Below are 12,213 nucleotides of genomic sequence, written 5' to 3'. Positions count from 1 at the left end.
AAGACTTGATTGATCTCGGATTGGTCTTTGGTACCATCCAAGTTCTCTCACGCTATAATCAGGCTTACAGACTCGTTTTTGTTTAACTATTGGTTACATGTAGAGAAAGAGATAACCCTTTAATAATATAATGTTCCTTGATTGAGTTGTTACTCTTAGAATCTTATTAAGGTTTAGTCCATACAAGTTTTTAAACGAAAAATTTGTGTGTGGTTGTTATACCCTCGCATTTTCAGGACTGGACACCGGATCTTCTGTCTTCTTAATTTCGATATTATCTTATTGCTAATTTATCTACAACATGGAATAACTAAGCTACTGATGTTTCTAGTACCCATATTGATAAGGTCATGTCTTGTATTGGGATGTCTTTGGTTTCTGTCTGAGCACCATTATCCTTCCGATCGAACACGTCATTTATTGGCAGAATCACAAGTATGCAAAATGCCTTTCAACTGTTTGTTGAAATGTCTGAAAGAAGAAATAGTTCTCTTATAGATTACCCATTGAGATCTTGACCTTTGATTCACTGACTAAAGTATTGGGTTTAGTTTCGTTAAAGCTTCACTCCCGGATAAAGCTTGGACATGAGCCTCAGCCCTCAGTTCAAATCAGACAATATAATATTTTTTTAAAAGGAGGATATTGAATGATTTTAGTCAAAGATATTTGGTAAAGTTGAGAGAGTCGGTATAGTTTTCATTAATTAACACTATGCTTGATTCAAAAAAAAATGAAGATTATGCCGATTTTGAAATGATTGTTTGGTCTTTGTAACCGTTTTAGTCACCCCATTGTTTTAACTAAAAGCATCCCAATCTGTGAGAGTATTCCCAAATGCGGATTATTCATCAACCATCTTTAATCACATGACCCTTCTTTTTTTTTTTTTTCTCGGAAAAATGGGTTAAAGAATGTTTAAATTGGATTCAAGCCCAAAATCACTAGAATAAGAGAGAGTGAGGAGGGGCCAAACACTTCCCATTGTTTTTTTTTTTTTTTTTGGGGTATATCCGAAACCGACTGCCTGTCTCTTTTACAGCGGGAAAAAGCGGGAAAATTATTAGTTCGGTCAACATTAGTGCAGAAAATAGATTTGGAATTTGATGTGAGTAGAAACAAGAGTGAAGAAGATTTTCCTAAGACATCTAATTGGTGTTCTAGGAGCTACAAGGATCATCATTATTACAAAAAAAAAAAGAAAAAGGAACCGAAGTAAGTTACCTGTTTAATTTTTTTTTTCCAATTTTGGTTCGAGTATTTGTCTGATTTTTCAAGTTTGTTAGATGTTATTGTTGCATAGAACGTTTGGGTTGTTGTTGTTTTCTTCGAATATAAATGAATTGTTTGGTTGGTGAATGATGCAGTCATTGTGATAGTGTGTTAGGGTTTTGGTTCTTTTTCTGTCATCAAAAATTGGGGATTTTGTGTAGTTTCATATGATATATGAGTTCAATTGGAATTTTACGAGAATAAGGATTAAATTCAGTGGACATTTTCTATTATTGTCTCGTGCCCATACTTTCTTTTTATTTTACAGCTGAGTTGGTCCATTTTGTTGTTTCTTTGGCCTGCGCATTTCAGGTACGGTTGATGAGCTTTTTTACATATCCTGAAGTAAATTCCTTAATGAAACGAGTTATTTTTATTCTTATATGAAACCTGTTGGTGCATACAGTAGGGTGAGAATGTCACAACAAGCTGTAAATCACTCTGCTTGGCAAAAATCTAAAATCTAGACAATTTAGACTTAAATCCTAGAATGAACTCCAACTCTTTTGTATAAGAATGTCACAACAAGCTGTAATTTCCTGCATTACTTGTGCAATTAAGGTGAGTAAGAAATTTGAACTTGGTTTCCAGAGTAAAATGAAACATTTGCTATGTCAAATATCTAGCACCCAATTAGCATAAGTTTGCTACAGAGGTAACGATACCAACTTGCTTGGAGTAATGTTTTGGCTTATATGGATTTTGGTACCCCACACAAATTGGTATCTCTGTAGCAATCTTTCAGTTTTGGCAGAGGGATTAGAATGAATCTTTTATTCTGCACCTTCAACTGATCAACAAAGGCCCGCCCCTCCCCCTCCCTTTTTTACTCACTCTTGCTTCCTAAAAATTTCTCTACAACAACTCTCTTGTCTCTCTCGGCAATGTGTATCCGAGATAACAGGACTAGAGTTCGATAGCAGAGTTGGTATCAATTCATTTCACTCTCTATGGCACATAGGACTGAACATATCTTGGTATGATTTTAAATTTCTATTTTTGAGTTTTAGTTACTTATATCAGACTTTCATGAATGATCTTATGTTAGTGTCAATCTCATTGATTTTAGATCGTCATTCAAGCTTAAAGATTTTTGTACTACCAAATACAAACTTATGTTTTCTTAGTTCCTTCTTTTTTACACTAGGCTTTAAAGGGATATGTCACATGCATGCTCGTTGAGGGTTGCGAAGCTTTTGTAAGTTCTCCCCTCCAGAGGTCCTATTTTAGGCTCTTGTTTCACTATAAGAAAACATCTCTCAAGAACCAGAGTACCAAAATTGCAACTAATTTCATGTGGATATTTGCTTGGATGTGTTGATCAACCATATTTATGTGTATGGTAATTGTGGTGCACCGTGCAGTGTGGTAAAGTGACGTTTTTAGAACTTCTTTTTTTATTGAGAACTATTTTTAATAAAATCCTTCACATTCTAGTGTAGAACTTGATCCTCAATTTACAATCTAGGTACATCTCATTTATCAGAAATATCCTTGTCCCTAATATTGCATTTCCTCATTTCCAGAAATTTCGGGGCTGTATCAACACCTAGCTTGTTAAGGTCATCGAGGGTTCATTTGCATTTCGCCGTCAAGAGCTTCAGTAGTAAAATTCAAATGGAAAATGGTATGGGTGATAATCCCAGAGGTGCATTGGTTGTTTTAGAAGGTTTGGACCGAAGTGGGAAAACATCACAAGCTAGTGGATTGCTCTCATACTTGGAAGGACAAGGGTTGTCAGCTGAGTTATGGCGGTTTCCAGACAGAAATACGTGTGTTGGGCAGATGATATCTTCATATCTTTCCAACAAGTCAGAATTAGATGATCGGACGATCCATCTTCTTTTCAGTGCAAATCGTTGGGAGAAGAGGTTAGTATTGTTTTTGTATGTGTGAAGTTCAACTCTGAACATCCAACTCTGTTTAGCTGTTCATTTATTTTATTTTCGAAACTTGTGGTCACCAACTCATGTATTCTGTTTCCACCTTTTCCTTTCCTTTTTTGATCATTGTTTTCACTCGATTTGGCATATCAGATCAATAACTATATCCTCATATTACTTACTGAGATTAGAACTTTCTCAATCCCAGCCTAGACCAACGAAGCCATGAAATATGAATAGTCTCAAGATGGTATTGAATGCCATTAACACACTAGTTTTTCTTGTAGCTGTGATGATTATTTTATCAAATCTAATCTGTGAACATCTGAACAGACTGTTATTTTTGATTGTTGGACTCAGAGGAGTCGCAGTTCGATGCCATATCACCAGCATCAAATGACTAATGTGTTCCTGAGGTAGTTAAAAAAGTACTAGTACTTAGTCAAAAGTACTTTTGATGTGCAGAACATTGATGGAGAGTAAGTTGAGGAGTGGGACAACCCTAATTGTAGACCGCTATTCTTACTCTGGTGTGGCTTTTTCATCTGCCAAGGGTCTTGATACTGAATGGTGTAAGGTGATTCCCGTTAGAACTCGATACACACAGGCTTGAGGTTTTTTTTACTTACGAGATGACCACAGAATTTGTCTGTCACAGGGTCCAGAGATAGGTTTGCTGGCTCCAGATCTAGTAGCATACCTTGACATACCACCCCAGGTGGTTCCTAACTATTGCTAGCTTCCAGTTCCCTTAGTAAGAATCACCTTGATACTTGATACATATCATAACTTGTGTTTTTATAACTGAAACATTATTTCAGAAAGCTGCAGAAAGAGGAGGTTATGGAGGTGAGAGATACGAGCAGCTTGAGTTCCAGAAGAAAGTTGCTCAACACTATGAGATGCTTCATGATCCCACATGGAAGGTACATTCCTGCGTTCAATTATCGAGGAAGGCATATTTCATGGAATTTCTACTCACAAAAGAAGTACCTTAAACTTGAAATATCTGTACTTTATTAGCTCCAAACCTTGATGATTTCGTCAGCTCTATCATTTTCTTATATTAGGCCATTTATGAATGGTTTGTCTCATATATAATTATAATTTCCCAGCTAGACCAGCCTTACCTAAATCCCTACCATCTGTTTAAGCTAATGAGAGATCTTAATGATTCCTCATTTCTGACATTTTGTACATCTCTGTTTCAGATCGTTGATGCCTGCCTTCCCATGGAAGAGGTAGCAAAACAGTTGAGGGAGATTGTAATGGATTGCATAGTTAATTGCCGGAAAGGGAAACCACTAACTGAGCTATGGCAAAGGTAAATTGTTCGCCCATTAGTAGTAGAGATTAGCGACAAAAATCTTAGGATATACATTTATTTCCTGCCATCACTAAGGCATCTCTGGAGCGGCGAGAGGTGCCGTATCTGATTACAATTACACGTATTGGCGACATTGTTTCATCCTTTATATCATGTATGATTATCATGAAACATCAGTAGTATAACCTCAAACTCATGCAGTACCGTAATGAATCTATTCAAATCACCCTTTGGTGATAAACACCTGTGTTGTAAGCATATTCTTTTGCTGGGCATGTCTTTATAATTCTCTGGAGGAAACTTCATTCAAATGTATTTCGTAGTAGGGATTAAATCCTGGGAATTTTTGCTTTGCAGGAACCAGGAAGGTGTAGGTGGTGGTGCAGGATTTCTCTCTGTATTAAGAAGCTGCCCAGGAAGGAGTTGAAATCTGCGAGCAAGGAAGCGGATTTCTGCTGCTACTTGGACCTGCCATGAACCAAGATTGTGCTGTTTCCATAATTCTTTGGAATTTAGTTGGATAAGGGCCCAAATTTCTTAGCTAATTCTCTCAATTATATCGGAAAAAGTTTACCTGGCTTGCTGTTATTCTATGAAATCTGATTATGGTTTCACAATTCCGTTATTTAGAAACTTCTAAATTTGATAATACATGGAAACCTTTTTCTTGCTGTAAAAAAATTAAATTTTTGAACGAGTTTAGGAAACCTCTAGTATTTCCTTTTCCATGTAAGACAAATAAAAATAAAGATCCTAGTTTAGGAAACCTCTCTGCTTATAAATAAACTTTGCATCCCTTGAGAAACAGGCACACAAACTTTTGAGGTATTTTTGTAGGAGTTGCAGAATTTGATAGCAGACAAACTTTTGAGGTATTGTTCTTCCAGGAGTTGCAGAATTCGGTAGGATTTCCCGGTTCTTGACGAATAGACAATGCAAGTTGGGTCGAGATATTATCAGATGGCCCGTAATAAAGCAGAAAAATCAATTAGTGGTTGCAACAAGAGAAAATCTGAATCTACTAGTGCACATAACTGCCGTAACTTCAGAACACGCGTTAGAGGTTCTATATCTATGGAATGGCGGCCTAAAGTTCCGGCGTCATGGGAAAAGAGGTATTGTGAAGAAGAAGGATTAATCCCTTGGGAACAAATATTGAAGGCTCATCGGTCAATAAAATCCATGGATTGGGATGGTAAGATTAGGAGATCTTTGGATTGGGACGCTTCGTCCGCTCACGAAGCATTTAAAAAGGCAAAAGCTCGGTTCTGGTGCAAATTGAATGGCGTTCTCTTTGAATCTCTGACAACGGATGAGTACGCTAACATAAATAACGATAATGATATCGACTGGAACCCGGAAATAGACCCGGAGATATCATTGGCATTGGAAAACCGGCACATCAGTGATGATGAGAATGATGATATTAATGAAGGCGAGGATGATGGGTCATTAGAATCAGCAAATGATAAACCGAAATGGTTAACCAAAGATTATCTGTTCCACAAGGATTTACCGGTCGTACCTGTATCTGAAGGATGGGGACCTGGATTTGTTGACTAGGAAGAAGACGAATAGGATCCAGAATGAATATAAGAATTATACTATGAATTTTTACTGTTAAAAACTACGTATTTTTTTATGTTCAATTCAATTTTCATTGAAAGAATTTGTTTCTCGTCGTAGAATCCATAAGATTTTACTGTTACATATTTTGATATAATCTTTCCATCAACCATAGAAGAAATACAATTCGACATTTAGATGAACTTTTTTCATAGAAGAAGACATTCTGCAATTAAAACAGGAGGAACACCAAAAAAGATAATATCGTAAGGAAAGTCAAAATATCTATTTTAGCACCTGATAACTTTTCTTCACCATTGATCAAAACAAAACAAAAACTATACAACTATCTATTTTAGCATCTGACTTTTCGTTTGACTGCTTTTTGTTGCAAGTTCAAATAAAGCTCAAAATGTCAGCTACTAGGGCTTAAACGCCATTCGGATACTTGAAGAAGCTGCAGGAACTGCTCTTAGCATATCCTTAAATTGCTCAACTTGTCTCTCCCTATCAGGCGAGCCAAAAGTAGAACGGAAAAATAAAACAACATCCTGCAAAACCTTAGCGTTTTTCAACAAATAACTCAGAAGTTTGAGCTCAGCATCACATCCTTCTACATCTTTAATTTGGACATACTTGAGATGAGACAACCTTCCCTGCAATGACTTTCTAGTCAATCCTACTTCCCAGTCATCTCCAACATCCGCTAAATTTGCCTGTATCCAAACAATCACATCAAATAAGATTCGATCACCTCGGAGGTTCCCAAATGCTAACACAAAAACAAATAAAAGAAGAGCTTTGCTGAATGTTACCTTCTTCGATTCAAGGGAAATAGAAGTTATATTAGGAGACATCTTGAGAAAGAATGCTATAGCCCCGAGGCAACCTCTTGTAGACCACATTTCCAGCCTTAAATATCTTAGATTGCGTAAGCGAGGTGGGCAACACTCTCGTAAGTCAGAAGCTTGTGAGAGAACCTTGATAAACAAAGTAATAATGTAGCAGTTAAATACTAAACCTGAAAATTTTAAGATAATCCATGCAAAAGAGGAAGCACTAGGGCTGCACAAAACCGACTCAATCCACCAACCCAACCTACACTCGTCTGAAATTACCCGCACCCGACCCAACCCACCTAGGAGTAGGACGATTATGGGTCACAACATCAGAACCCATCGTATGGTGGGTCGACTGTGGGTGACAGCTTCCCTCACCTGACCCAATCCATCCACCCACCTAAATATTTCTAAGTTAATTCTAACCATTAGATTATCTATCCTAGATGAACTACATCCGTTGAAGTAATGATATATGATCTTAGGCTTTAGTATAGTAGGCAATAGCAATGCACTCTTTTATCTTTTGAGCTTTGAACTGCATGCAGTTTGCAACTTTGCACCAAACTTCTTACTTCTCTGGATTTTTATTTTGTAAACACTTTTAAGTAACTTCTTATGATGTTAATTGTCTACACTTGACTTGGGGTCAGCTTTTTGATAAAAGCTATTACATCCAATCTGAAAGAGTCTTAGTTATTTGTATACATGTAAGACTGTAAGTCTGTAACTGTAATGTAATGTTCATTGTATTTTATGGTGGATAACCCACCACTCACCCTATCCAACCCATTATAATGTGGGACGAGTGAAAACTGACCCATTATAATGTTGGGTTGGTTGCGGGTAGTAACTTATGTTACCCACCATCAGTAGGTTGGGTGTTGGGTGAGGCCAAAACCAACACAATCCAACCTATGTGCAGCCCTAGGAAGCACCCATACATACCTCAAGGAATCCAGGTGATAAGTATATGTTTTTAACCATATACACCTCCCATAGAAAATCCATCATACACGCATACGCTTTTTTTTCCTTGGAAGGCAGGTTCGAATATATTTCTGCATTTTCATCTTCTTCGTTTTCTTGAAATACCATGTCAAACGACACCTCGGACAGTGGAGAATCGTTTATTAGATGATAATATTGTGACAAAAAAATTCTGCAATTGAAGACTCTGAGTTTTGGAGCAGATAACTTGATAAGCCTAATATTAGTATCAGTACGATTACGGAAATGAGTGTAATAAAACTGCTTGAGGCTAGGGGAATCAACAATCAATTTCCTCCTCTTATCAGTTTGTATATCACAATCTTCTAAGCATAACGTTTCAATAACTGAACAGCTTGAGAGGAGCCTTTTAGATGATTCTACATTGGAATTGGAACATCCAACAAGAGCCAACAGTTTGAGCTGAGGTAAATTCATTGATTTCGGTAGAACAACATCTGCATATCTGACATCATAACTGTGTGCACATATTTCATCATCAAACAAGTGTACATAGGAAGATACATGGAGGGCATGAGGACAAGGTCATCAAAGTATGATGACACACGCTCATAACCAAGAATTCCATCCCTTCAACAAGGGATCTTTGCCCGAACAATCCAAGGATAGAAGTTAAAGGATGTTCCGGTAACACGTTGTACTACGGGGCACCAAATAACTCCCCAAAGAGTTACTTTATCTCATCCCCAAAAGGAGCCAAGATCAACGATGGAGAGAAGATGTACTGACATGGACGCGACAGAGGCAGAAAACACTTGCCTGACACGAGCAGGCGCCTCAACTACTCGCATTAAACACCCTGAGCAGCATACGTGTCGATCAACCCGTGGAACGAACGAGGATGACTCTGCGTGATGAAGTTACGAACGAAGACCCCTGCGTGATGGACACAAAACACAAGAAGATAAGGTTCCAACGGCCTTCAGAGATGGGTCCCACATACTAACCCTATAAATACCCCTTCTCCACCAAGAGGAAGGGGGATCGGAAAAATCAGGAAGAGAATGAGAGAGAAGATTTTTGAGCGTAAGTTAGTCCTTTACAATAGAAAGACATGTAAACTCAAAAGTCATTCGACTACTCCTGTAATCGTCAAGTATATAGTGAAACGACAAACCCCGTGGACGTAGGCCTTAGTGCTGAACCATGTAAACCTCGGTCTTGTTTATATTTCAGCACTTTACGTTTGCCTAAAACCCCATGAATCTTTACGTCTATGTTTTGTTTTCTTTGTTTTTACTCATATCCCGTGCGCAAACGCCTTGCACGGAGTTAGATGAGGCTGTGATAAACCCGAGGGTTTTGAGCCAAGGAATCAACACTAAGATGTCATCATTACAAATCATTCTAAATTACGATGTTTGGTTGTGAGCATTCAGATGCCTTCGTGATTTGTGTGTTCACAATAACCATGCACTTCCATTATCAGTTTCCTTAGCGATTGACAATTAAGCAGTTCATGAGGAATTTCATATGCCCAATGTTGATTGTGCACAATTCTTACGGTTACCTCTTGAACATTACGTTTAACAGCAACTGGGATCCATGTATTAACATGTATTGTCGCATCCTCATATGCAGTGTGCTCCCAGCACAGACTGAACCTTTGGATATCATAGTTATTGCGAAGCATGACCATGTAAACAAAATCTTTGAACCTTTGATTGTTTTTGCGATTTTTTTAGAACAAGCTCCTGTTGGAGTCAAGAAAGGGAAGAGACTTCCAAATACCAATCCAGCTTTTCGACAAAATACTAGTTTGGACTGCATATTTGGTATCTGAGCGAGACATGATGTCATGGATTATCTCATCCGGTAAACTGCTTATTGTATCTTCGTTTCTAGACGATGGTGCCTTTCGTGTTTCTTCCATTAATTCTCCCTCGACAAATAACTGTGAAAAAAAATTGATAATCGTGTCACGGTACTTGATGGACTTATCTAAATTTTTATAGTTCCAGAATCTGATTATAGTTCCAAAAAAGATACAATCAAAAAATTTGCTTCAAATCAAAACGTGCTTAGTTTTATCGTAACAAACATTAAACCTTGCTGACTAAACTTGTTATCAAGCGTATTGCAAAGAAAAAAGACATAAGCACCTATTATGCGCGATATCCAAACAGATGACGAATATATAAAGAAAACCTATGATGACAATGCGACTAATGATGGGAGTTTGGTAACAAATACTCTCTCCGTTTCTAAAAAATAGGTTTGTTTGGTTTTCACAAAAATTAAGAAACCAATTATTGGAGCCACTTTTTCATGTTTTTTCCTACTTTATCCTTGGTCCCCACTCATTTGATATAAAAGAAAGAGGAGAGAGAAATTGTCCCTTTTTTATATTAAGAAAGAAAAAGGAGAGAGAGAAGTGGTCCCTCTATGGGTATACTAGTAAAATCATAACATTTGACTTTCCACGTATGGAAACAAGTCTATTTTTTTGACATACCCAAATAAAAAAACCAACATATTTTTTAGAAACGGAGAGAGTATTATATAAAGAAAACCTAATTTAAAAAGTTGGAGTAAAGATATTCACCTGAACACTGCCCAAGGTCGAAGAAGATAAATTAATTCCGATTATTGATTCAATTCTCTACAGTGAGTAGATGGAATAAAAGAGTTACCTAGATAGACATTCTGATGTTAAATTAAGAGACAGGTAACTAGTTAGACAAATATTAGGATTTATAGTTATTGCAAAATTAATTACCTCAACAATCTTCGAGGTGTGTGTAAGATGATTGAATCTACGTCGTAGATTAAATTCCTCCGGAAACTGTTAATGAATGCTGAGATTGAAGCTGGAAAGGTTGAGGATATCTGCAAAGATACCCTGATACTAAAGTCAAAGAGACCTCTACGCAGGTGAGTTGTGGAGAAAAAGAAAACGCATACCTTTAGAAGTTGGATTTCAGCGTCTATTTGTAGGCAGAAACCAAATCTAGTTGCAGTTATCCCAAATAACTATGTAGATTTGTAGTTATCCTAAATAACCACCTGGATTTGTACTTATTGTTTAATATTTGTATTTATCTTAGAAGATTCATGTATATCTTCTTAGTATTTGTGTTTATCTTGAAAGATTCATGTCTATCTTCTCAAGGTTTAGGTCTATCTTGAAAGATCCATGTCTATCTTCTCAAGGTTTAGGTCTATCTTGGAAGATCCATATCTATCTTACCAAGATTTGAGTTTATCTTGGAAGATTTTTGTCTATCTTCTCAAGATTTGTATTTATCTTAGAAGATCCATGTCTATCTTCTCAAGAGTCACATATGTCCCCATAACATATGTGTTTATTGAAAGATCCATGTTTATCTTGGTAAGATTTATCTCTATCTTGTAAGATCCTTATTTATATCCCAAGATTTATGTTTATCTCAAAATGACTTCCAAAATAAGCTTCTTGGGCATCTATAATAAAGGCAGACCGGGATTCCAAAATAAGCCAACTATGTAAACCAACTGGGGTTCTTTAATAAATCGACCGTGCTTCCAAAATAAGCCAACTGGTCTTTCATAATAAGCCATGAGTTTCTTTAATAAACCGAATGGGTTTCCAAAATAAGCAACTGGGCTTCTTTAATAAACCGTCATGGGTTTCTTTAATAAACCAAATGAGTTTGTTTACCAAACCGAATAGGTTTCCAAAACAAGCTAACCGGGGTTCTTTAATTCGCCATGGGTTTCTTTAATAAATCGAATGGGCTTCCAAAATAGTCAATTGGGGTTCTTTACTAAGCCATGGGCTTCTTTAATACATTGAATGGGCTTCCAAAATCAGACAACTGGGCTTCTTTAGTAAGTCATGTGTTTCTTTAATAAACCAAACGGTTTCTTTAGTTGGGCCTCATTAATAAGTCATGGTTTCCTCTAATAAACCGGATGGACTTCCAAAATAAGCCAACTGACTTCGTTTTTGTCTTTCTCTAATAGAAAAACATTGCAAATTTTTCCTTAATAAATACATGCAAAAGATGTTTTCAATTCATTATAAACTCCATTTATAATATAAAAGTTGGCGAGGAATATTAGTCGTTCCTTCAACCCTAACCACCCCATTACTTGCAATGATGATGCCTTCTGTTTTTTGACCTTCCGTAAACATTTTGATTGCATGCGGTGGTGACACTTTATCCGCCCCTATTATCTGGTGAGACATATCTAAATGGATTTACAGTATCCAATCCTCTATAGCTATATGCTTAAATGCTTATGGTCGGGTACCAAATGGGTTATCAAATGAATATACAGGCTTCCAAAATAAGCCCCATGGACTTCCATAATAAGTCATGGGTTACCAAAT

The 12,213-nt window shown here is 36.9% G+C and overlaps 1 protein-coding gene across 4 annotated transcripts; it reads left to right on the top strand.

Moving 5' to 3' along the window:
• The first annotated feature begins 1,079 nt into the window (after nt 1–1,079).
• Nucleotides 1,080–5,195, top strand: LOC113290206 (thymidylate kinase-like). 4 transcript variants are annotated; one of them, XM_026539785.1, is made up of 9 exons: nt 1,080–1,215; nt 1,541–1,584; nt 2,420–2,470; nt 2,799–3,143; nt 3,621–3,732; nt 3,814–3,873; nt 3,977–4,081; nt 4,367–4,479; nt 4,840–5,195. In XM_026539785.1, exons 3-9 carry the CDS (start codon nt 2,433–2,435, stop codon nt 4,907–4,909), a joined length of 843 nt encoding a protein of 280 aa, XP_026395570.1. In that variant the 5' UTR covers nt 1,080–1,215; nt 1,541–1,584; nt 2,420–2,432; the 3' UTR covers nt 4,910–5,195. The 4 variants fall into 4 exon arrangements, with proteins under 4 accessions (XP_026395570.1, XP_026395571.1, XP_026395569.1 ...); XM_026539786.1 differs by lacking the exon at nt 1,541–1,584 and having other exon boundaries at nt 1,084–1,215; XM_026539784.1 differs by lacking the exon at nt 1,541–1,584 and having other exon boundaries at nt 1,084–1,215; nt 2,400–2,470.
• The last annotated feature ends 7,018 nt before the right edge of the window (nt 5,196–12,213 follow it).

This window comes from Papaver somniferum, chromosome 6 (assembly GCF_003573695.1).
Source record: "Papaver somniferum cultivar HN1 chromosome 6, ASM357369v1, whole genome shotgun sequence".
Classification (NCBI taxonomy): domain Eukaryota; kingdom Viridiplantae; phylum Streptophyta; class Magnoliopsida; order Ranunculales; family Papaveraceae; genus Papaver; species Papaver somniferum.
This window is presented reverse-complemented; position numbering and strand designations above follow the sequence as displayed.